The following is a 24,218-nucleotide window of genomic DNA, read 5'->3' on the forward strand; positions in this document are numbered from 1 at the left end:
CTCAGCTCTACATAAAGGCAGAACTTTAAGGAAAGAATAAATTAAGGTAAAAGTAAAAAGGAAGATAACTAGAATTTCGTAGATGTCCGATTTGGGTACTTTGTAACTTCCAGCTAGATGTCCCAAGGGCAGTCGAATGTGTGGCTCACCTCAGAAGACTGATCTTGAGTGGAGACAGGGAAGGATATAGGAGCCATTATCTCTAAGAAAGGAGATGGCCCAAGCAAAGGGTAGTTTCACTAAATCCCTGTAAGGTAGTCAGAGCAGGTAATTAATTCAGTCAACAAAAAATATACACTGTGTGCCAAGGTTCTGTCCCTGGCAATGGAAATAAGGAGAGACACCAGGAAGGGTGACAAGGAGAAAGACAAGTAAAACGGTCAACTGTATTAGGGGGCTGACTGGAGTAAGCGCATAACAGAAATTCGAAAAAGGAAATCTATTTCATTTATTTTAGAACTACACGATTAAAAAAAAAAAAGGTATCAAACACAGAAAAGCACAAAAATTTCCTGCAGTCTCACCATCTAGAAAAAAAACAGATTAACAATCTGATGTCTTTTCAAACTTTGAATTTTATTTTTTTATTTTTTTTGCGGTACGCGGGCGTCTCACTGTTGTGGCCTCTCCCGTTGGGGAAGCACAGGCTCCGGACGCGCAGGCTCAGCAGCCATGGCTCACGGGCCCAGCCGCTCCGCGGCATGTGGGATCTTCCCGGACCGGGGCACGAACCCGTGTCCCCTGCATCGGCAGGCGGACTCTCAACCACTGCGCCACCAGGGAAGCCCCTGAATTTTATTTTTTAAAGGTGGGTGCCCTCTCCCATTCTGTTAAAAAAAAAAAAGAGTCGAACTCTTACTGCAAGCAGCGCGCCGCCCGGGGAAGGCTTTGCAGGCGCTGGTTTGGGCGCTGGGATTTAAGGAATCGTATTTGAGAGGGTGAAGACGTTGGAGAGGGAAAGTGGCATAAGCCTCGCTTTACAGACTAGAAAGCCAAGACCTCAAAGAACGACGGCACTCCTCTGCCGGCTCCGCGAAGAAATGCAAGGGCCTGATGCGGGCAAGGGCCGGAGGCGGGGCAGGTCCCCGGTCCCCGCTGCCCAGCAGCCGTCGGAAGTGCAGGGCAGCGGGGGCGGGGACCGGAAGCGCCGCCGGATCTGCCGGGGCGCGGCCTTATGACGCGCCGTGACGTCTCCCCTGTCTGACGGCCCATTGGTTCTCCACTACCACCCTTCTCCCGGGAAGGGAAACTGGTCGCGGAGCCGGAATCGAAGTAGCCTTTGGGTTCGAGACGGCGGCGGCGTTTAAGGCAGAACGACCTGTTGCCAGTGGAGCTGGCCAGCTTCTCCATTCAGGCTCCAGCCCGAGTTGGAGAAAAACCCGGGATTCCGGTGGCCCATGGGAGGGCGCAGTCTCGGATCGCGAACTATCCGGCGCAGACCGAAATAGCCGAGCCTCTGAGGGCCACCGGAAACCCCGCCCCTAGGAGGAGTCGGGAAGCCTTGCCAGAGGTAGGAACCCAAAGGTACGGCTCCTGGGTTGGGGCCAGCCGGCCATGGCCACGCCCCCGGGGGCCGGTCCCGCCGCTCTTCGCTTCGCAGCCGCTGCCTGCTGGCAAGTCGTGCGCGGACGCTGCGTGGAGCATTTTCCGCGAGTATTGGAGTTTCTGCGATCCCTGCGCGCTGCTGCCCCCGGCTTGGTTCGGTACCGGCACCATGAACGCCTGTGTATGGGCCTAAAGGCCAAGGTATTGGAGTCAGTAGGACCCGGTAGAGGGGAAAGGGACGGGATGCGAGGACCTGTCCTGGGCCGACTGCTTGGGGGTGGAACCGGTTGGAAAAGGGCAGCTTGCCCAGACGTGGGGATTCTGAGCTCAGCACCCTTCACAGCTCGTGGTGGAGCTGATCCTGCAGGGCCGGCCTTGGGCCCAGGTTCTGAATGCCCTGCATCAACACTTCCCAGAGTCTGGACCTGCAGTGCGGGACCCCAAAGCCGTGAGTCGTTCCTGGAGCAAGCCCTACCCCCAGTTAACACGCGGTGCAACAAAGTTGCTCCTCCTCCCCGTCACTGGATTCTGGTGCCCCTAACTTGTTTGCCTTTCCTACCCTCAACAGACAAAGCAGGATCTGAGGAAGATCTCAGAGGCTCAGGAAACCTTTTGCCAGCAGGTGAAGCAGCTGGCAGAAGCCTCTGTTGATGTGGCTTCGAAGCTACAGGTGGGACTGGCTGCTTTGGAAGCTATGGTGTAGCTGTTCTCTCTAGTCCTCTTCTGACCTGCTTCTTTTCCTCCTGCAGGAACTTGAACAAGAGTACGGGGAACTTTTTCTGGCTGCCATGGAAAAGCTGTTTTTTGAATACCTGTATCAGCTGGAAAAAGCACTGCCTACACTGCAGGCACAGCAGGTTTTGCTAGGGCAAAACACATAAGGGCAGAATGCTGGGGTGGGGGGTAGGGGGTGGAGTTCTATCAAGGCCTGTGGTCTTCATGCCTCTCTCCCTGCCCACAGCTTCAGGATGTGCTGAGTTGGATGCAGCCTGGAGTTTCTATCACTTCTTCTTATGTCTTGAGCCAATATGGTGTGGACATGGGGTGGCCACTTCCAGGTACCAGGACCATCTAGGACAACTAAGAATTTGGGGGTGGAGTGTTTAGCTTGTGACCTTTTGAGGCAGCCTATTGGAAGGGTTACATGGGCCTGAGGCGTAAGAAACCAGACTGAGTCCATGTGTTACTATATTGCCTTTTTAAAGAGATTTCTTTTTCAGAGTGCTTTGCTACTGATTCAATGAACATGACAGAGCCCACGGAGCAGAGTCCTCCTCAGCAACCAAGACCAGCACTCCACGACCCTCTGCCGAAAGCCCAGCCTGGCCCACACCTTCCTCAGGGTCCAGCCTCAAGGAAGCACCCGGAACCTTTGACTGGCCGCCATTTCAATCTGGCCCCTGTAGGCCGGCGAAGAATCCAGTCCCAGTGGGCATCCACTAGCAGAGGCCATAAGGAGCGCCCCACAGTCATGCTGTTCCCCTTCAGGAATCTGGGTTCACCAACGCAGGTCATATCTAAGCCTGGGAACAGGGAAGAACATGGGACACACACAGCGGATCCAGCAGGTGCTGTGGGCACCAGAGCAGCTTCAACTGGCAAGTCTAGGAGTCCATCCAAGACCCAGGGAGGAAGGGCTCTGAAGGAGAACCCAACTGACTTGTCTGCCTCAGAGCAAAAGGAGTGAGTAGAACAGTTGCTTCTCCCTACTAGCAGCACATGCCCTGCCTGCTTTCCTTTCACCCTGTCTTGCTTGCTCCCACCCTAGGAACTGCTTGGATTGCCCCATGGAACCCCTGAGATTGTCATTATCGCCTCCTAGGGCCAGGAAGTCAGGTAGGTATCCTGAGTCAGGACCAGATCAGACAGCCTCCTCTCTTGGGGACTCTTGAGGTCCTGTGTTCACTGAGAAGAGTACTTGGACTCTTGTTTCCTCCCTGCAGTGCGTCCTCCATCTCTGTGCAGCTCTGACATTACTATTGGGGACCTGGTTTTGGACTCCGAAGAGGAAGAAAACAGCCAGAGGGAAGGAAGGGTGAGTAGGAAGGAATGGAAAGCTGGGGAAGGGGATGGGCGGGCAGAACAAGACAGAAAGCCGTATGATGCAGGATATGGAGGGCACAGGGCATGTTTCAATGATGATAGGATCTCCCTGCTCCCTTCTCCGCAGGACTCTCTGGAAAACTATGAGAAGACAAAGTTTGACACCCTGATCCCCACCTTCTGTGAATACCTCCCCACTTCTGGCTCCAGTGGTGTGTGTCCCTCTTCCTAACCAGACAGACAGTTCTAGACTGCTGTGATGAGACTGGAATGCCCACGGCACTCTGCCTGTCTCCTTCCTCCTCAGCTCTCACGCAGTTTAGGGGGAATAAAGTGGAAGTCCATGCTTGGGTTGCCTGACTATATTGCTGAAGTTACTTTGTAATATTTAATAATTAAATTTTGGATTTGTTAAAACACTGTCTTCGTTTGAGGGAGGGGAATTAAGGCTTCTATAAGGTCAGTGTAGGTCATTCCTTAGAAACAGAACCGGCCTCTCCAGGGCTGGAAGGGGATCCCTTTGCCATTTTACTTCCCTTGGAGAGTGTTGTTCAGACATGCCCAAAAGGGTTACCAGGGCTGAGAGCCTGGAAGAGAAATTTCCTTTTGCTATTCTGAAAATACTGTGTGTGTGGTCTGATGCCAGAATATACTTGTAAACTCTCACGCTGCCAGGTTACCTGGGGGTGGTGGCACTAGAATGGAGATGCTTCATGGGAAGGGCACTCACTGTCCTTGACTCCACTGGGTCAGTGCCAACTCCTCCACTTGCCCTGCAGCAGCACCCAGATGCCAGCCTTGTGCAGAAATCCCCAGAATCTCAAAGTCATTGGGACCTCTCTTTATTGAGGTATTTAAAATACATAAACACTCCTGAGCTTTCTAGATATTCAAAGATCTATTTAATGAATCTGATTAACAAAACATGATTCTAAAAGCCTACCTCTTCCAGACCAAGGCCATATAAAACACTTATGTATGAGTCAGTATCTTTTCCTTTTAATAATCTTCAGGATTCTGGGCCCCCAGATTCCCATTTGATTATCTTAACTTTATTTCTCAGCCTGCCTTCCTTGCTTCCTCCCCAGTGGGCGCCCTGGGCATTTTGCATGTGCAGATAAAGTACAGAATACTGCAGGAGCCCTCAGGAGATAGAGGATAGGAAATGACCAAGTAATAGCCCTAGTAGCTGGGATGGGAGAGGGGCCCACTGAGGAGCCCTGTGGTGGGTGCTGGCGCCCTGGGAGGGTAGAACTGCTCAGGTCTAGCTCTTGTCACTGAAGATCGGATTCACCTGCTGGGTGACACGGATGAAGGTAGTTCTCCGGCTCAGCTCCTTCAGCTTAGCTGCTCCCACGTAGGTACAGGTGGAGCGGATGCCTCCAAGAATGTCTCGGATAGTATGTTCCACATCCCCTTTAAAGGGCACCTCCACTGTCTTTCCCTCTGAGGCCCTTAGAAGAGGAAAAGCTTTCTTACCTTTTCTGTCTGGATTTCTTAAGCCCAATGACTCTTCCCCAATCTCTAGTATTTAGTCCCTGCTCATCACTTTTCTTCCAAGTTCTGCCACCACCTTACTTGGGAAGTCACGCTTTCCAAGAACCCTCAGCTTCTGGCCTCCACACCTACCTGTACTCAGCCACGCCCCCGGCATACTTCTTCATGGCCATTTCAGAACTCATGCCATAGAAGAGCTTGTACTTCCTGCCATCCCTCTCGATGAGCTCGCCACCTGACTCGCTGTGCCCAGCCAGCATGCCGCCCAGCATCACGAAGTCAGCCCCTGCCCCTGCCAGCACCAAGAGGAGGGGAAAGAGATGAATCTGGCCCAGGTGCCAACATGGTCACCCTCAGAAGCAACTCACACAAAATTCCCAAGCCTGCCAATGATTCCGGCATCCTCCTGGTTTTGTTTCCCCAGCTGGCCCACAACCCAGTGCACAGGCCTACTCTGCCCTGGCTTCTGTTTCTCAGTGGACTTTGCAATAATTTAAAATAGAGCCTCTGGAGATACCCTGCCTGGCTTCTGCTCTCTCCTTCTTGCTGCTTTCACCACCTTCTGGTCACCTCTTTTTGCTCTGCCCAGCCGGACAAGACTCACTTCAAGTGTCCCAAGAGCAAACAGTGTGAACAAGGATCACCTAGGAAGCTGGGAAAGTGCAGATCTGTAGCCCCACTCCCCAGAGCCAGATGGCATGGGTCCAGGGTGGGGCTCGGCATCTCCAGTGTCCCGCAGTCCAGGGGATGATGCAGATGGCCCTGGCCTACGTTAGGAGAGTCCACATCAGAGTCTCAGGATTTTCCCTGCTGGTTTGCCCCAGATCACACCACAGGCTTCTGGGTCACTAGTCATATTATAAAAGAATCTGAGCAGCTTTCTTAGACTTCGCTAGCCTGATCCTAGGCCCTCAGAGGTGACTCATCCTCTTCTACAGGATCCTCCTTCTGTGCCCTCCTTACCGAAAGCCTTGGCCACATCCCCGGGACAGTTGCAGCCTCCATCCTGCAAAGTAAGGAGCACTGTGAAGAGAGAGCATGGATGCCCCAAGCCCTCTAGGAGGTCCCAGTGGCCCACCTCAAAGCTGACAGGAACCCAGGAGTCCTGATCCACCTCTACCAGAGCCTCCAGACCTAGCAGAGAACCCAGATGTCTGGCAGCCTCATACCCTACCCTGCTCTTGGCCTTACGGAAATGATGTGGCCTTTGAGGCCATGGGCAGCATCTGCACACTCCACCACTGCGCTCAGCTGTGGATACCCCACTCCGGTCTTCTTCCGGGTGGTACACACGGAGCCTGAGAAGAATGTGACAAGGATGAAAGGGAAGTTCTCCACAGGTGTCTGCCACTGAAGAGGTGGCCAGTGGCCCCCAGTGAACCAGCTTACCTGGTCCAATTCCCACTTTGATGATGTCAGCCCCAGAGAGAATCAGCTCTTCCACCATCTCTCCTGTTACCACATTCCCTGCCTGGGACAGAACCATCAAAACAGAGCATTCTTAGGGTCAGAAAGAGAGCCGATTGCGTGCTTCCAGCATTATTACAAAGAAGAGTACCTCGGTTCCCTCTATTTGGGGCCTCTGAGGGCTTTTAGACCAGTCACTTCAAAGGCCCCTGCTTTCCAAGCTGAGGTAAGGGGGTGAGTGGCCAGTGTCACTGTTGTACTAGGGTAAAGCGGGGGTCCAACTGGAACAAGCTCACATCTGATTTACAGTAGATTTATCTCCCCCTCCCCTCCAAAAGACCCAAACACATCCTTTGCTTAAGCTGTTATGTCATGAAACCTCTCTGGCTTCAGGGAAAGGGGGAGGACATGGTCATGTCGGCTAAATACCCATCTACACAATTGTATTTGCTTTTGATGGACAGAACAGAGACACCCCTCAATGCTGCCAAGAAAGTGAGGCCTTGTCCTAACTCCCCTGAGCTTGTAAAAAAAAATAAAACAACATTTCATGCAACCCCTTCAATATGACTGCAGTCTCTCTCCATACCTTTGGGCAGGTGTGTATGTACCAGAGGTATGTACGATGCAGAAATGTTCCATTGTGGTTTAGTGAGTGATGTCGGGCACTGGATTTACATAGACTAGGTATCAAGGTTCGGAGAAGACGGCACTGGCCAGTACACAAACATTTAAAGCAGGGAACCGTGGATCATCACCCAGTGACATGATTGAGCGGACTAGGAAAGGCAGCAGAGGAGAAGGGAACTGGTGTAACAAAATGGTGTGGCGGGAAAGAGTGGAGGAAGGAGAGGAATGGACCCACTACAGGGTAATAGAGACATACCATGATGGTGTGTTCAGGGAAGCGCTTCCGCACATCCTTTACAAATTCAACAAAGTGTTCAGAGTAGCCATTGGCCACGTCCAGGCATATATATTTCACCTGGGGGATTGCATACAGGATCTGTCCCAGCTGCTCAAAGTCAGCAGAGCTTGTGCCTGAGCTGGCAGCCAGATGCTGTGAGAGAAACAGGGCCATCAGCATGTAAGAAACGACCTGGCTGGTTAGCCAACAGGGGTGGGGAGGTAAGGGTTGGTCCCCAGGAAGCCAAACAAAGATTCCTGGAAGACCGGGCTGAGGAATGGATCAGGGGAGGACCAGTGTTACCTCAAGACAGTCAGGATTCTGGCTAGCAAACTCTTCCCACTGCTCGAGGCTGTAGTGTTTATGGACAGCAGTGAAGAGGGAGAACTGGGAGAAGAAAGAGCCATCAAAAAGGAGGGACCTTCGTTAAGAGTCTCTTTTTCCAAAAATAGACCTTTATATTATCCTATCTGAGGGACAAAAGGACTGAAGTCTGGAAAGAGCACCTGGAAGAAGTCAGTGGTTGAGCTCAAACCTCAGTTCCACCATTATTCTCTCTACAAATGCAGTCGGGCTTTTCCCCATAAGATAGTACTTGCCCCACACTCCCACCAAAGTACTAAAGTCACCTGGACTGGATTTCACCTGCCAGCACGTACAGCGCTTCTGAGTTAAAAGGTGACAAGGACAAGCTGTTGGTGCAGTGGGACAAGCAGTAGACAAGAAAGAACCATGAAGAGGCTGGACGGAGCCAGTGTCTGCCTGCGTGGACTCAGCCCCTCCTCCTACGATAACCTAGTACGGAGCTAACCTACTTTCGGTATCTTCTGGTCCATTTGCCAGCAGTAATTCAGTGAGCCTAAATGCTCACAAAATTACAAGAGTTAAGGTCTTAAGGTTAACAGTCAATAAGGTGCTACCCTTTCTCCATCTCCGCTAAAGGACAAATTTTCTTGAGACATGGACCAGCCTGAAAAGTCTATCTCATTCAGTCTATTTCAGTCAACCAAGTTCAAGGATATAATGACTCATCAGACTTGTATTTCCTAGCTCAACAAATTGCAAACAACATCCCAATACTTTGAGAAAGGCATTCAAAGGACACTTGTGAATGCTGGTGTTTGTGATTTAAAAGTGCAGACATGCAAATAAGACAGCACAAATCTTGCAACAGACGAGAGACCCAAGGGGGTCAAGCATCAGCCAGCAGTAAGGAAGTGCAAATGCTGTAATACTCAGAGGTCATCATCAACACTACCTAGCTAACACTGGTACTGAACTGTGCTTTCTCAGCAACACTCTGCCATCAACATGCTAATAGAAAAAATCACTTTAGGAGGTCAGCAGACCTTGGAGATATACTGCTATAGGGTGGCATGATGAGCATATCCAATTACATACCAAGCTAGAGATCTAGAAAAAGATCCTTGCTTGCATCCAACCTTTTAATTATTACTGAGACTTGGCTGTATCTCTAAACTCTGATTTCTTCACACTCAGCAGTAATGAAAAGTCAGTCTCAACGTAAAGCATCAAGACAGTCCCGGCAAGGTCCATACATTATAGGACATTTGTTAACACCGAAGTCAGATTCACCATTCCTTAACTCTATTGGACAGGCCAGGTGGACAACGGGCAACAGTGGGATTCCTAAGCAGTTGGTAAATGGCAATAGTAATACAGTACTAAAGCTGCATAACTAGGAACCTCAGAGAAATGACAGCAGACATTCCACAAAGACTTACAGCAATCAAAAATAGAGAAAAGGAGATGAAGTCCTTAAGGCTGACAGAGCCACAAGCTGCAGCAGAATCCATCAACCAGGGCTGCCTGGATTAACCAGAAGAGTGCATATGTCCTCAGGATGCCCAAACTATCTACCTTCTCAGCTACAAATATAGAGGCAGGTAATATTACTGAAAGGAGCAGCAGCTTCCATTTTGAAAATAAGCAATAACCTGTATATAAGAAAAACACATTCCATTTTGGGCACATCCCAGAAATACCCAGGAACCTAGGACTTAAAGAAGAGGAAGATTAAAAACAAAAAAACAGGCAGGAAAGAAAATAAACTTCTTCTCTCTAGGATCTTCTGGTTAGGAATTTTTGAATGCTCCAACTGTATCTAGTTTCTGGACTAAAACAGTGAATGCTGAGTATCCTAACAATAGTGTAAAGAGGGATGCAGGTGCCTGGAGAGGTGGGATAGGGAGGGTGGGAGGGAGGGAGACGCAAGAGGGAAGAGATATGGGAACATATGTATATGTATAACTGATTCACTTTGTTATAAAGCAGAAACTAACACACCATTGTAAAGCAATTATACTCCAATAAAGATGTAAAAAATATATATAGGGAGATTTCACATTCAAAAAAAGGGATGCAGCTGATTTGGAGAGGGTGATCTGGGTGGTGGGAAAAGCTGGCAGGATGTATAAACTGCTGGACAGGAGAAAAGGGAAAGTTCTGTTAAAGTGGGGGCAAAATTTAGCTTTAAATCTCATTAACTCAGATGGCCCTTTAAAGTTATCAGATAAAGGGGCCTTAGTACTACTGCAGAAAACAGAAATTGAGCATCCTGTTAACTGCCAGACTGTTAACTGCCAGAGTTGACCTGGGATGGGGGTGGGGATGCAGATACCTCTGCAGTCAGCCCACAAAACTGGACACCATGAGGAAAGGGGTATGAGGGAAGTCCTACCTTACAGAGAACCTTGGCCATCTCAAAAGTGCCTACGGTATCCATATTGGCTGCAATGATGGGGATCCCAGTGTACATCTGCTTTGAGTTCCGAAATGAAAAGGATCTTGTGAGATCCACCTGCAGATATGAACAGGAAACTAAGCATTTCATTTATCCAAAAAACAAGTATTGCAGCAGGGCAAAAGCCAGGAATCTTTCCCAGTCCTGGCCCTCCAGGAGCTTGGGATCAAGAAAGAGCAACTAGAGAAGCAGGCTCACCTCACTTCGAGACTTAAGGGTACTGCGTTTGGGCCTCAACAGGACATCCTTGAAGTCCAGTTTGACGTCGTTGTCGATGTGAGGCATGGCAGACACCTCAGGGTAGCAGCGAATCTGAGGGCTGGAAGGTAGGAAAAGTCAGGAGGCGGTAGCTGAGCCAATTTTCCCTTAGAACTTAATGTTCTGTTAGGACTGGCGGCAGGGCTCATCTCTCTCCTCGCTTAAATTGTGGAAGGTCAGGGCATTGATCGATGCGTAGTCCCTGAAGACCGTCACCTCAGACCCGTGTGGTTTCACTTACTCTCGGTGTCTTCAACCCAGGTACTATTCGTTGGGGAGAAGAATTGGGGTGGAGTCGGGAATGATCCTAAATGGTGCGTTCCTTACCCCACTACTCTTCTTTCTCCCGCCCCTGCAAAGAGCAGTTGGGGATAAGAGGCAGATTTGGGAGTGAGGAGTGGTGGGATCCCATAATCAGCTTCCGGAATAGGGGTACTCACTTCTTGTCGCCGTGGCCAGGTGGCAGTTGACCGAAGCCCCTCTTGATTAGCCACTAACCTCGCACAGCCCCGCTGAGCCTCGTGGGCAGCGCTAACAGGTTCCGCCGGAGAGAAAGAGTAACCGAGGAATTACAGCTTCGGTGCTGGAGGCCTTCTGGGTAACAGAGTTCACACACTGAGGATGCCGCTGGATCTGAGGGGCAGGGAACTATAACTCCCAGGGTGGCACGCGCGGAGCTGCCCCCTGGCATGATGGGAGGAGTAGTTCGTTCCGCCCCCGCTTTATACTAGCCCCGGCTCGCTAGGGACTCTCAGAATTGCAGAGGCGTCATCTCTGCTGTAACTAGGTTTGCCGCCTCCTTTCCTTCTTTTTTTTTTTTTTTTACGACGCCACAGAAACGAAACGCGGAGGCGTTCCTGAGCCTTTCCGGAACCCCGTGGAAAGAAGCGGGGGGAGCGGGGGTGGGGGGGGTGGGTGGAGCCAGGCAGTGACCCGGAAGCAGAAGTGACTCCCACAGGCTGAGTGCTGGGGAGCTGCAGCGGTGATCGCAGCGGTAGAAGCAGCAATTTGTGTGCAGCCCCAAACTGGGAAGAAGATGCTAATTAAAGTGAAGGTGGGAGCACTTCCAGACTTGCCAAGACGTAGTGGTACTGGGCTGGCCGCTGTGCCTTAAGGGAGAAGCCGGGAAGGAAAACCACGCCTTTCCCGAGCCTGGAGGGGGCTGACAGCCTCGGGGCTCCGCGCGAGGGATGATGGGATGTAGGGGGGGTGCCCAGAAGGGCTTCGACAGCAGGGGCTGGCCCAGCCAGACGACCCCGGGATCTGTGCTGTGCCTGCTTTCATTCCGGGACCGTTCCTTGACCCAGAAGGAGGCCGCCTTTGTCCGGGGTCTCGCTGTGTTCGAACCCCCGCGGTCATTGCGAAGGCCTAGCAGCATCTTGGCCACCCCCCTCTCTCGGATTCTTGGAATAACCTCTGTTCTCCATCGTTCATGCCCAAGTTACCTGCTTCTCCCAGCCCCTGACGTAGGCTACTCCGAGTACAGCACAAAAACGTTAGCCTAGGGAACCGGGGCCTCCCAGGAACTAGACTGTGAGCTTTTGCTAGTTGTCGCCAAGGTGTAGTATCTCAGCCGGCCTTCAGGAAACAAAGCTGGGAGCGTGTTCAGTTAGCACCTGCCTTTCTGAGCCAGCATCCTGGACCAGCCTCACTTCCTTGACTGAGGCAGGTTAGTTATCAGTGCCCTAGTTCTTGGTACTAGCAGTGTTTCCTTCATCTCCATCCTGCTTCCCGTGGTTCTTCACCAATTTCCAACCCTCATTAGTCCTATCTGCTATTTCCTACTTTGTGCCTTAAGAGGGAGGGACAAAAACTAGCGATTGATGCAGTGCAACGTTAATTTAGCTTTTTTTTTTTTTTAAACTGCTAAGGAAGTCTGTCGTTATTTCATCAGCTCCTTGGTGTATTTATCATGCATAATAGCCATTAACCTCTTCAGTCCTTCTGAACCACCATCTTAGCTAAGGATTGAGGCCAAGCAGCATGTTGAAGGTCATTGTTTTTCAAATTTTGAGTAATGACCTATAAAATAGTCACTAGTGGTAAAATCAGTTTAATAAGTCCGTGGGTCACAAGCAACAAGAAAAAGAAAAAAATAGAAATATCAGGGTATACTTCTGGGTAAGAGGATTGTTTGTGAAATTTTGGTTTTTATTTTGTATGTATATTACATGCATGGATGTGATATTAGTTCATATGTATTTCTTAGTGTGGGTCACTGTCCAAAAAGTCTTGAGAAACATTAGCAAGTGAACGCTTATGTCATTTCAATACATACGGATCCTCAGTTTCTCTTAGTCCTCCCTTAGTCTAAAGAAGAGGTTATTACTATACTTTTGTTCAATGTTTTGTAAACCTTTTTTTAAATCTCAACCTACACAAAAAAAATTTATCTCATGGTCCCATACAAACACAAAATAACCGTGTGTGATATGCTCTGGTATTTTGAATTCTATTCCAAGTTGATTTCATAATCCACTGATGGGTTGAGACCTGCAGTTTAAGAAAATACTGTATTCTAGATGGGCTTCTCAACTTAAAAATGTGTAAGAATCACCTGGGGATCTTGTTAAAATGCTGATTCTAATTCAGTGGTCTGGGATGGAACCCGAGATTCTGCATTTCTAACATCCTGCCTTTCTGCTTGTCTGAGGAGTATGCAAGGTTCTACTTTCTTTGAATCCATTTTTATTTAGTACTTCTCTAAAACTGTCAGGCTCCTTTCCCAAAACACTTTCCTTTCCACCTTCAAATAGGTTTCTCTGTCCATCTTTCTCTTTCTTTTTTGTATGTTAAATAAATAAAGCAGTTAGTTAGCTGTGAACTACTATACAGATGATAGGGTTTTTAGCAGGGTTCCTTTGTGAATTATTCATTCTTCCACTGTCGTTCTCCACGTAGGTAACTTATTCCATATCTCTTTTTGCAATCTTTTACAACTGAATCCCTTGTCGACTGAAGGAAAAACACACAACATGAGAGCTGTGAGTTCAGTTTTATTTGGGGACTTACTGAGGACCTTAGCCCAGGAGACAGCCTCTTAGATAGCACTGAGGAACTGCTCCAAAGGAAAGTGGGGGAGGTCAGCATGTGTGTGATTTTGGCAAAGGGTAATCAAGCACACATCTCGGTAGAAGGTTGCTGCTAGTCAGGAGGAACTGATATCTTAGTTAATGGTTTTAGTGCTTTTCTAAGTATGGGAAGATGCAAGAATTTGGGTTCATAGAATTTTCTCCTGAAAATATCTAACTATCTAAAGGCCTGTTCTATTAAGTTTCCCAGAGCACATTCCTGATGTGCCTCATTCCTGGCCTCCACCTTGAACTCTTTTCAGGCTGGGTTGAAGGTCAGCGACTGCAGTGGCTAATGACTTAATTCTTGTAGAACCAGGAGGCAAGTGACATCCTTTAGTTGGCACACTCGTGATTTAAAACTTCTCTTGATACCTCATCTCTGTGTTTCTAAAATTAAATACATCATCTTCTGTCTTAAGCCATCTTCCCAATACTCATCTCATATATTGATCCCATCAATCTACCAGTTACCTGGAACCCAGTTCTTTAAAATCATTGTTCTCTTATAGAACCTAATTTTTCTTTTGCTACATCTTTCTGTTGATTTTCTTTCCATTCCCATTACCCTTGTTCTCGTCTGGGGTCTCATTAACTTATATCTTTATTTCTCTGTGATACCTCCAGAGAAATACCTCTTGTTGGGATACCTCCAAGATTTTCCTACTGCCATTCCCCTCTAAAGTTTAGAGTCTAGGGACTTCCCTGGTGGTCCAATGGTTAAGACTTCATCTTCCAGTGTAGGGGTTGTGGGTTCGATCCCAAAACATAAAACAGAAACAATATTGTAACAAATTCAATAAAGACTTTAAAAAATGGTCCACATCAAAAAATTCTTAAAAAAAATAAAGTGTATGTATTTTTATTTATTTATTTTTTTTTTGCGGTACGCGGGCCTCTCGCTGTTGTGGCCTCTCCCGTTGTGGAGCACAGGCTCCGGACGCGCAGGCTCAGCGGCCATGGCTCACGGGCCCAGCTGCTCCACGGCATGTGGGATCTTCCCGGACCGGGGCATGAACCCATGTCCCCTGCATCGGCAGGTGGACTCTCAACCACTGCGCCACCAGGGAAGCCCAGTATATGTATTTTTAAAAAATAATAATAAAGTCTAGCATCTATACCAAAATATGGTGTACAAAATCATAGTGTACAGGTCTTCTTTAACCTTCTTTTTCATCATATTATTCCCTAACCTCAGATCCTGCATTGATTCCTCTTAGCAAATTACTCTGGGCACCTGTCTTTACTACCTAAGCCCCAGTTTTCTCATTCATGCTCTTTTAAACATAAAATAAAACACAAGACTCTGAAGGGTTAAGTTCAAGGAGTTTTTAACAACAGTATACCCCCATGTAGCCACAGATCTAGAACATTTTCACCCCTGCCCTCTGAAAGTTCCATAGGTTAGTTTTGCTTGTTTTAGAATTTCATATAATGGAATTATAGAATATATAATTTTTGTGTTTGGCTTCTTTCACTCAGCACGTGTCTATTGTGTCTGTAGCTCCTTCTCATTACTTAGCAATACTACATTAGATGATTATATCACAATTTGTTTATCCATTCTCCTGTTGATGGACGTTTGGGTTATTTCCAGTTTCTGGCTGTTATGAAGAAGACTTCTAATAGCCAGAAATGATGATATGAACATTGTCTTTTTGTGGACTTATGTTTTCATTTCCTTTGGATAAATACCTAGGAATGGAATTACTGGGTCATGTATAACTTTAAAAGATGCTGCCAAGGGCTTCCCTTGTGGTGCAGTGGTTGAGAGTCCGCCTGCCGATGCAGGGGATGCGGGTTCGTGCCCCGGTCCGGTAGGATCCCACATAGCGTGGAGCGGCTGGGCCCTTGAGCCATGGCCGCTGAGCCTGCGTGTCCGGAGCCTGTGCTCTGCAGCGGGAGAGGCCGCAGCAGTGAGAGGCCCGCATACTGGAAAAAAAAAAAAAAAAAAAGATGCTGCCAAACAGATCTCCAAAGTATGGCACCATTTTACATCCCTACCTGCAATGAGTGAGCATTCCAGCTGCTCTGCACCCATCTTTATTATAGCTATTTTAGTGGGTGTGAAATGTTATCTCAGTCAGGTTTAAATTAATCATTGTTGATTTTCCCTCACCACAGCACTTTGTCACTGCCCCTTGTATTTTGGACGATAACATTCAGTATGGCATTTCTTGTATATTGGTTTGTTCTGTTAATTGTATGTCTCAGTGTCTCTTGGTTGTACATCTTCACTTGAAAGAGATTGTTGGCAAGGGCTGGGTCACTTACTTTCTTTTATATCCCCTACAGTGCTTATAGCAGAATGTCAGGCTTAGGTTCATCATAGACTAGTTGAATAGCATTGAATGTATTCCCAGGTCACAATGACCAGATTTGAGGGAAGAAATCCAGTATGACATGGTCTTTTAAAATATCTTTTAGGGCTTCCCTGGTGGCGCAGTGGTTGAGAGTCTGCCTGCCGATGCAGGGGACATGGGTTCGTGCCCCGATCTGTGAGGATCCCACATGCTGCGGAGCGGCTGGGCCTGTGAGCCATGGTCGCTGAGCCTGTGTGTCCGAAGCCTGTGCTCCACAACGGGAGAGGCCACAACAGTGAAAGGCCCACGTACCACAAAAAATAAAATAAAATAAAATATCTTTTAAAATTGAAATCAAGAATATCTTTTTAAATTGTTCAGTTTTAAATGATTTTAATTATGACAATTTCAAACATATACAACAGCAGAGAGAAGGAATAATGCGCCCTATATGAAGCTTCAAAAACGATCATCTCATGGCCAATCTTATTTATACTCACCAACTTTCCTTACCTTATGTTTTAAGGAGCAAGTCCCAGATAGCGTAGCGTATATTATTTGTGTATATTTCGGTATTTATCTGTAAAAAAGAACTTTTTTTACTAACATAACCATAATTATTACATCTAAAAAATCAACAGTGATTTCACAGTATCATTGTCTCATTTGTTTTTTACAATTTGTTTGAATCTGGATCCAACTAAGATTCATACATTGTAGTTGGTTGATAAGTATTTTAGGCCTCTTTAAACCTGTAATTCCCCATTTCCCCCATTTTTTTCTTGTTGAATAATCTAGGTGGTTGGTCCCATAGAGTTTCCTATAGTTTGGATTTTGCTGATTACATCCCCATGCTGTCTTTTAATATATTCTTCTTTCCTCTGTATTTCCTGTCAATTGGTAATAAGATGTAGAGGCTTGATTAGTCCTTTTTGTCTGTTCATGTGTGAGAATAATTCATAGGTGGTATTGTGACATATATTTCTGTCAGGTTGTTTTGCTTTCTGCGATGTTAGTCATTGCCTAAATCCATTATTTCATTGGAGGTTACAAAATGGGGATATTCTGATTTTACTGTTGCTTCCTACATTAGCTGAGATGCTTGAGCAGTGTCCAGTACAGTGGCCATTAGCCCACGTGCACTATTGACCACTGTAAATGTGGCTAGTGAGACTGAGCAATTCAATTATTTTATTTGTATTTAATTTTACTTAAGTTAATATAAGAACTGAAACTTTATTCAGTAGTTGGAAAACCTTTTAACTTGTTGGGAACAAGTTGGGAATATAAACGTACTTTTTCAACTGTAAATTGTGAAATTTAAATACAGATCAAGTATTTCAGATGATAACTTACCATCTGAATTGAGGTGTGCTGTCAGTGTGAAATGCACACAGAATTTTGAAGATTTGGTTAGAAAAAAAAGAATGTAAAATATATTAATAATTTGAATATATTGGGTTTCAGAATATTAAAATTAATTTCACCTTTTAAAAATGTGGCTACTAGAATATTTAATATTGTATATGTGGCTTTCACTAAGTTTCTATCTCTAGTGGACAGTGCTGCTTTACAGAATGGTTTCCTTATATTCTCATCAGGACGTTGTTTTAAAATTTTTTTCTCATCCCAATGTATTCATGGTATTAAAAAATGGAAAGTACAAAAAAGCACAAAGAAATAATTTAAATCACCCATAATCTCACAACTCAAGATAAAAGCACTGTTGTCTACATCCTTCCAAACTTTTTTGAAAGCATATAAATACCTGTGTGTGTGTGTTTATTTATTTAGTTACAAAATAAGAATTATACTGTGAGTCTAAACATTGTTTGAGAATTGTGTGATTTTCCCCCTGTGTTTGTACCATAATTTATTTAACCCTCAATTGTGTGATATTTAGATTGTGTTTCTAGTTTTTCAGTTTCAAAAAGTTGCAGTTCATTGTCATAGGTATATTTTTGGACAGAGGATTATTTTCCCAGAAGTGTTATTGCTGGGACACCATATGCCAGATTGCTCTCTGAATACATTCATAGACTTCTATAGTCGATCTCAGAAACAAAGGACCAGTGCTAGAGTTTTAGATTTTATAAACCAATAATTTTTTTCAAATGTCATAAAGCCCAAGCATCTGACTCTTGGGAGGGCAGTTCTAGGCTCTCTGTTAGAGTCTTTTGTACTCTTTAAAAATTGTTATTATTAAATCAGAATGAATATTTATTAATATTCATATGATAAAGGAATATATTTTTATTAGATATTTTATTAGATAGTACAGATAAAGGGAGAGTTAGCTTTGGTCTCCCCAGTCCTACTCCCCTTCTCAAGGATAATCATAATTTTAGGTATACTTTTAATCCTTTCTTCTATGCATGTATGTATGTATATATTTACATATAGAAAATGATACATAATCATACATTCTCTAGATCTTTCCATGTTAGTGTACAAACTGTTGCATAATAAATATATCATGCTATGGGTGTACCATAGTTTAATAGTTTTCCTATTAATAGGCATTAGGCTGTTTCTTGTGTTTTGCTTTTACGAAAGGTGTTGCAGTAAACCTCACATGTTCCTCTTTGAATACGTACTCAAATTTCAAGTTTTTCCTTTAGGTTAGTTATCTAGAAATAGAATTGTCTGGTTAAAGAGTCTTTGCATTTAAAGTATTATGATCAATAAATTGAGATAATTTGTGGACAACATGGAATTGCATACTTTTCATTTTGTCAGGAAGGAGCCTAAAAAAATACCATATATTGTCACTGTCATTCATAAAAGGACATTTTAACACCTGAAAACATTTAGTTTCATGAAAATCTCATTCTTGTCATTATTTTTCTCACTTTACCATAGACTATTGAAAATTTTCAAACAGACCAGCTTGAGTTGGGGTGGAAACTTGAAAATTACTGTTGTAATTTATTCTTTTGCATCCAAACAGGTCAATCCAAAGGAGTTACTCCTGCATTTTTTGAAATATCCTTAGTAGTGAACCATTCTCATGGTTGAGAAATTAGATCCTAAGTACTTTCTTCATGCTGGTCTTTGTGAATACCATAAGTAGGAACCATATATTATTTTGTGAGTCCACCACAGGAGTGTACATTGGTTCTCAATACTAGATCAGCCAGACTTGGGCAGTACTGAGTACAGAGCTGAAAGCTCAGGTTCTGGGGCCAGAGAGTTTGTGTTTGGATTCATACTGTCCTTTTGACTTCATAGGCATGCTTTTTAAATAACCTGTCCAAACCCCATTTTCCTCAACTATAAATGGTGATAGTAATAGTACATATCTCATAAGTACTTGCAAGGATTAAATGTATTGATGCATGTAAGACACTCAGCGTAGTTTCTAACTCTTGGAAAGTGTTCAGTAAATGTTGGCTGTGATCATAACGATTATCAGTGTATTTAGCTGTTCCACCAATATTTATTGACTGCTTCTATGTCAAACACTGTGCTTTGTGCTTAAATTAGGAAGACTGAACAGTCTCTGTCCTTTAGGGAGCTGGAGTATAAATTGCAGAGTTTGACACTTAAACAACTAGCTGTAATGTCTCTTAAAGTATACTGGGGACAAGTCATCAATCTTAAAGTGTCCCTTGAAGGTTTGCAAAAGAGCGGAAGAGGGCATGGCAACAAGAAAAACAGTAGAAGCAAGGAAAATGCCCCTAAATTATGGATTACTGTAGACTGGTGCAGATGGAGTTTGAAGAGCAAGGATAGATGGGAGATTAGATTGGATGAAGCACATTTATAAGTGTACAATGAGTATAATTATTGTGTTTGGATATCAGCAGCCCTTTGCCTATAGAAGAAGTCAAGAAGACCAGAGCTGCAATTTAGGATTTAGGTGGAAGTCTGGAGAAGATATGGGAGAATAGAATGTTGAATTCGAGTATTACTTAAAAAGTTGGTCAGGGATTTCCCTGGTGGTGCAGTGGTTAAGACTCTGCGCTCCCAATGCAGGGGACCTGGGTTCAATCCCTGGTCAGGGAACTAGATCCCACGTGCATGCTGCAACTAAGGGTTTGCATGCCACAACTAAGGAGCCCTCGAGCCACAACTAAGGAGCCCTCCTGCCACAACTAAGACCCGGCGCAACCAAATAAATAAATAAATATTAAAAAAAAAAAAAGTTGGTCAGAGGTGATCTCCAGTGTCCTTGAGAATTCTTTGAGTTATATGAATGTTAATTTCTAGCATTGGTACATAACACAAGGTCCTTCTCAAAGGAATACTTTCCTTAGGACAATTCTCATTGCTGTCTTATTGAAAGGAGTTATGGTATTCTCTTGGATTCTAGCGGAATGGGAGGTGAGATGACCTGTGAGATTAAAAGGGTCAAATGGTTTACAGAATCTTCACCTATCAAAGTTGTTCACAGCCTAAAAATGTCTGAAATCGGGTGTGGTCAAAATTTCTGACACTTCAAATCAGCTTTCAGAATGTGCATTTCTCAGAAGGTAGTAGATCCCCCAAGACTAGGCCAGGATGTTTTACCTAGGAGACAAATTGTATATTGGGCTATAGGATTCATGAAACCCTTGCCTGTTTCAGACGCTGACCGGAAAGGAGATTGAGATTGACATTGAACCCACAGACAAGGTAATGTACGCCCAATACCTCTCCATGCCTATCTCCCTACATGTACGCTTGCTTGGGTATGCTGATGAACTAAGTCCTTCCACTCTCATACTCTCTGCATAGCTCTTGTTCTTTCCCGTTCCACGGTCCTTCCCCCTGAGCAACCCCTGACTACTTGTACCCCTAAAGGTGGAGCGAATCAAGGAGCGTGTGGAGGAGAAAGAAGGAATCCCCCCACAGCAGCAGCGGCTCATCTACAGTGGTAAACAGATGTAAGTTTGGAATGGGAATGAGGGCGTGGCCATCTTATGTGAAGATGAAGATGCAAGTACTGGAGGTGGAGCAGGCCTGCCTCTTTTTTGTTGCCTCAGACCCTTTAGCAATTTGATGAAGGCTATGAACCCCTTCTCAGAATTAGATTTTTGCAGACATAAAATAAAATGCATGGAATTACAAAAGAAACTAATGGGATCAAAATACACTTATCACACTACTAAAAAAGCAAGTTTGTGATATATGTACTTCATTAAGATCTAATGATGGATATAATAACTACTATAATTTTAAAAGATTTTCAAGATACCTACAAACAGTTGTGAAATGATAGGAAACTATCTAATTTTTGCTGTTAACAGGTTACCCATATTGCTAATAATACCCCTGTGGGGTTTTTGCCTGTGTTCAAAACTGAAAGGAATGTCAGATTTCAGTTAGGGGTTAGTAAAAATATAAAGATGTAATTTTTTTCTCATCTGCATTCATAGATCCCCAGACAGATCCATGAAACCCAGGTTAAGAACCTTGCTCTAGATGGTATTTCTAATACCTTTTTTCTTTTTTTTTTTTTTGCCTCTTCTTGCAGGAATGATGAGAAGACAGCAGCTGATTACAAGATACTAGGTGGTTCAGTCCTCCACCTGGTATTGGCTCTGAGAGGAGGAGGCGGTCTTAGGCAGTGATGGACCGCCCCCCCCCATTTCACCTCCTTGCCCTGTCGCTCATTATGAGGAATCATGTATACTCTCACACTGTGGGACACCAGAGCCACTGCCCCCTCTCCTGGATGCCCAGTCTTGTGTGTCTGTTGGTGGGAGACTGTGAGGACCCCAGGATGCAGTGTTCCTGGCCCAAAGGGCCCTTGCTGGCTATTGGGTTTTAGTTTGCAGTCCTGTGTGCTTCCCTCTGTTAATGGCTATGTCCCTGGTTGTCAATAAAATATTTCCTGGCCTCCTGGAATCTTTCTTCTATTGCACAAACGTGACTGAAATCAAAATGGGCCAATGCACACTCAGTTACACCAGGCTGAAGGAGTAGGACAGTGTAAGAGAATGTGCCCTTAGAGGGGTTCTCAGACTCTTTAAAGAGTCTACACTCAGTGGTGTGCTGGAGCCAGGTCTTAACCCGCTCCAGAGCTAATTGTTGGCATCTTTCCTAACCCCATATTAAGTGACTTCATGTTGGTAGCTTGAAATTGGCCATGGTAGGAATATTTACAGAAATTGACAAACAATACAAATCAGTTCTTCTCCCCAAACTGGTTGTTACATATCTGTCAGATACTACTGATGTGGGTGGTAGAAACCAGGAGAGTGAATTCTCCCCCATTGTGACCCTACTGGACATTTGGGCCTGGTTCAAGAAAGGCATCAAGAGCTTAGCAGACACTGCATTCTTTTATGGCTGGAATATTGCTGAGGGCTCTAGGCTGTGTACCGTGGAGTGGCTGATATGGAGAAAGGATGAGTGTGGAGTGACAAGCTATGATGGATCACTTTAGGACTCAGATGGTGAGATAAAATGAGAGACGGGTGCCAGAAGAAAGGGCTTCCCTTCCTTGTCTCGTCTAGTTCAGTAGAAGCTGTAGAGGCTGGGTGGGGTGGAGAAGCAAGGGAAGAATATCCCTTGGAGAGACTTGAGGACCATTGCGATCCTGTGAGTAGTCGCATTGGCACTTTGCTGCGGTCCTCCCCACCACCACCACCAGAAGGCGCTCTTGCGAGGTTTTGGGGCCGATCTTCCCAGCTCAGGTTGGCGACGCTCTAGTCGCCGCTTCTCTAAGGCCCGCGGGGCGGCCTGGGAGCCGCGGCAGAAAGGCCCGCCTCCGTGCGCGCAGCCTGCGGGCGCGGGTCATGGCGCGGCTCCCGAAGCTCGTAGTCTTCGATCTAGGTGAGGGGCTGGATTGGGAAGAGTTTCGTAGGGCACAGTTTTTTCCAAACCCCAGTTGATGCTCTCAAGGCCCTGCGGCCGCCCAGGCTGAGACCTCCCCCTCCTTTCTCTCACAGATTACACGCTGTGGCCGTTCTGGGTGGACACGCACGTAGACCCCCCGTTCCACAAGAACAGGTGAGGCGGGGCTGGGGAGGCCTGGGGCCAGGGGACCCCGCGGGAGCTGAGCACACTCTCGCCCTCTCCAGTGATGGAACTGTACGAGATAGGCGGGGCCAGGCCGTCCGACTGTACCCACAGGTGCCTGAGGTCCTGGAAAGATTGCAGGGCTTGGGGGTGCCCGTCGCGGCCGCTTCACGGTAAGAAGAGCGACTGAGTCGGTCTAATGCTGAGAGGTGCATGCATGAGGAGACTTCCCGTGTAACCCCTTGGCTGCAAAAATTAGGCGGTGCAAACTTGCAGGTATTTGTATATTTTTCGAATTGTGCGCTCTCCTGTGCATTTAGTTTAATAAACATTGGCTCAGTGCCACCTGTGTCAGACAGGAAGGATATGGAATTGAATCAGGGCGGAGGATGCCTACCCATCCCGGAAGAACAGCAAGTTGATTTCCCCCTAGTTACACATAATTTCACTTGCAGCCTTGGCCCTCCACTCTCCTGATCCCATCTACTACACCTTTTTGCAGGACAGGTGAGGTTGAAGGGGCCAACCAGCTACTGGAGCTCTTTGACCTTGTCAGATACTTTGTTCATCGGGAGATCTATCCAGGCAGCAAGGTCACGCACTTTGAGAGGTACGCTGAGATAAGGGGAGAAGGAGGGAGACAGAAGACCAGAGAGGCTGGAGGAGCTAAGAAGCCAGAGTGGTTACCCTCGCCGTGTCTTGCACAGGTTGCAGCAGAAGACTGGAGTTCCTTTCTCCCAGATGATCTTCTTTGATGATGAAAAGCGGAATATTGTAGATGTCAGCAAACTGGGTACTGACTGAGTGGCAAGGATAGCCATTTGGGGAGTGAGGAGAAAGGGTTCCTAAGAGGGAAGGGGTTAGGTAGATACGTACAGGATGGATAGTTTGCATGCAGGTGACACCCCAAAAAGGTGAGAGTCACAATAGGGAGCCCTGAAGGCCTGATGAAATTGTGGCTTCTTTCTTTCTAGGTGTTACCAGCATTCATGTCCAGAATGGAATGAGCCTTCAGACCCTAACTCAAGGATTAGAGACATTTGCAAAGGCACAAGCTGGACTCTGAGGTCCAGTCCTGTGGATGAGCCTCATTTGAGGCATAGAACTGAAAGGAAATCAGGAGGGCATTTTCAGGTGCATTTGTAAATTATTAAAGTGTATTTGTGTGTGGCAGAAGAGATCTTACCCAGTGTGTGTTGTTTCTAATTTTCTAGCGTGTGACCCGGGGTGGGCCATCCGGAGGTGCCAAGACCAGTATGTGAGGCATTAGACTGCATCAGGTTCTGCCTTATAAACCTCTGGCAAACCCAAGACTGTGATCCCCTTATGCTCTCCCCATCCCCACACCTCTCCTGAGCTCTGTCAAGGGCATGAAGAACTCTTCCACTGGCCCCAAGTAGTGGGGTGCATTACCCTGCACATTTCCTTCCAGGAAGCAAAGACTTTGTTTTGGGGTGGGGAGGGTGAGGCGACCT

General features: G+C 46.2%; 4 protein-coding genes across 9 annotated transcripts; 3 read left to right on the forward strand and 1 right to left on the reverse strand.

Annotated features, from left to right (window-relative positions):
• Positions 1-1,417: 1,417 nt before the first annotated feature.
• On the forward strand, positions 1,418-7,046 carry TINF2 (TERF1 interacting nuclear factor 2). Of its 3 annotated transcripts, none has more exons than XM_060096384.1 (11): positions 1,418-1,746; positions 1,889-1,993; positions 2,114-2,215; positions 2,295-2,402; positions 2,507-2,603; positions 2,766-3,228; positions 3,314-3,381; positions 3,489-3,580; positions 3,716-3,800; positions 4,368-4,438; positions 6,024-7,046. In XM_060096384.1, exons 1-11 carry the CDS (start codon positions 1,555-1,557, stop codon positions 6,192-6,194), a joined length of 1,554 nt encoding a protein of 517 aa, XP_059952367.1. In that variant the 5' UTR covers positions 1,418-1,554; the 3' UTR covers positions 6,195-7,046. The 3 variants fall into 3 exon arrangements, with proteins under 3 accessions (XP_059952367.1, XP_059952368.1, XP_059952369.1); XM_060096385.1 differs by having other exon boundaries at positions 2,295-2,393; XM_060096386.1 differs by lacking the exon at positions 4,368-4,438.
• Positions 2,729-11,177, reverse strand: GMPR2 (guanosine monophosphate reductase 2). 3 transcript variants are annotated; one of them, XM_060096389.1, is made up of 11 exons: positions 10,862-11,177; positions 10,362-10,482; positions 10,101-10,220; positions 7,703-7,786; positions 7,379-7,552; positions 6,475-6,556; positions 6,277-6,383; positions 6,049-6,091; positions 5,218-5,377; positions 4,883-5,042; positions 2,729-3,068 (listed from the first exon to the last, which is right to left on the reverse strand). In XM_060096389.1, the coding sequence occupies exons 2-11, from the start codon at positions 10,446-10,448 to the stop codon at positions 3,063-3,065; spliced, it is 1,023 nt and encodes a 340-aa protein (XP_059952372.1). In that variant the 5' UTR covers positions 10,449-10,482; positions 10,862-11,177; the 3' UTR covers positions 2,729-3,062. The 3 variants fall into 3 exon arrangements, with proteins under 3 accessions (XP_059952372.1, XP_059952371.1, XP_059952370.1); XM_060096388.1 differs by adding an exon at positions 10,663-10,773 and having other exon boundaries at positions 2,729-5,042; positions 10,862-11,174; XM_060096387.1 differs by having other exon boundaries at positions 2,729-5,042; positions 10,862-11,173.
• A 176-nt stretch (positions 11,178-11,353) lies between these two features.
• On the forward strand, positions 11,354-21,443 carry NEDD8 (NEDD8 ubiquitin like modifier). Its single transcript, XM_060098211.1, has 4 exons — positions 11,354-11,475; positions 20,365-20,412; positions 20,581-20,663; positions 21,254-21,443. Exons 1-4 carry the CDS (start codon positions 11,458-11,460, stop codon positions 21,348-21,350), a joined length of 246 nt encoding a protein of 81 aa, XP_059954194.1. The 5' UTR covers positions 11,354-11,457; the 3' UTR covers positions 21,351-21,443.
• Positions 21,444-22,411: 968 nt separating this feature from the next.
• Positions 22,412-23,957, forward strand: MDP1 (magnesium dependent phosphatase 1). Of its 2 annotated transcripts, XM_060098209.1 has the most exons (6): positions 22,413-22,557; positions 22,674-22,734; positions 22,806-22,916; positions 23,246-23,353; positions 23,451-23,536; positions 23,718-23,949. In XM_060098209.1, the coding sequence occupies exons 1-6, from the start codon at positions 22,521-22,523 to the stop codon at positions 23,807-23,809; spliced, it is 495 nt and encodes a 164-aa protein (XP_059954192.1). In that variant the 5' UTR covers positions 22,413-22,520; the 3' UTR covers positions 23,810-23,949. The 2 variants fall into 2 exon arrangements, with proteins under 2 accessions (XP_059954193.1, XP_059954192.1); XM_060098210.1 differs by lacking the exon at positions 22,806-22,916 and having other exon boundaries at positions 22,412-22,557; positions 23,718-23,957.
• Positions 23,958-24,218: the final 261 nt, after the last annotated feature.

This window comes from Mesoplodon densirostris, chromosome 4 (assembly GCF_025265405.1).
Source record: "Mesoplodon densirostris isolate mMesDen1 chromosome 4, mMesDen1 primary haplotype, whole genome shotgun sequence".
Lineage (NCBI taxonomy): Eukaryota > Metazoa > Chordata > Mammalia > Artiodactyla > Ziphiidae > Mesoplodon > Mesoplodon densirostris.

Coding starts and splice junctions, on each gene's coding strand:
- TINF2 (XM_060096384.1), top strand. CDS start 1,555: ATGGCCACGCCCCCGGGGGCCGGTCCCGCCGCTCTTCGCTTCGCAGCC. Junction 1,994..2,113: donor CAGTGCGGGACCCCAAAGCC/GTGAGTCGTTCC, acceptor TACCCTCAACAG/ACAAAGCAGGATCTGAGGAA. Junction 4,439..6,023: donor TGGGACCTCTCTTTATTGAG/GTATTTAAAATA, acceptor CCTCTTCTACAG/GATCCTCCTTCTGTGCCCTC.
- GMPR2 (XM_060096388.1), bottom strand. CDS start 10,448: ATGCCTCACATCGACAACGACGTCAAACTGGACTTCAAGGATGTCCTG. Junction 10,221..10,361: donor CCCTTAAGTCTCGAAGTGAG/GTGAGCCTGCTT, acceptor TCATATCTGCAG/GTGGATCTCACAAGATCCTT. Junction 6,384..6,474: donor CAAAGTGGGAATTGGACCAG/GTAAGCTGGTTC, acceptor CATTCTTCTCAG/GCTCCGTGTGTACCACCCGG.
- NEDD8 (XM_060098211.1), top strand. Junction 20,413..20,580: donor ACATTGAACCCACAGACAAG/GTAATGTACGCC, acceptor GTACCCCTAAAG/GTGGAGCGAATCAAGGAGCG. Junction 20,664..21,253: donor ATCTACAGTGGTAAACAGAT/GTAAGTTTGGAA, acceptor CTCTTCTTGCAG/GAATGATGAGAAGACAGCAG.
- MDP1 (XM_060098209.1), top strand. CDS start 22,521: ATGGCGCGGCTCCCGAAGCTCGTAGTCTTCGATCTAG. Junction 22,558..22,673: donor GCTCGTAGTCTTCGATCTAG/GTGAGGGGCTGG, acceptor TTTCTCTCACAG/ATTACACGCTGTGGCCGTTC. Junction 23,537..23,717: donor TGTAGATGTCAGCAAACTGG/GTACTGACTGAG, acceptor CTTTCTTTCTAG/GTGTTACCAGCATTCATGTC.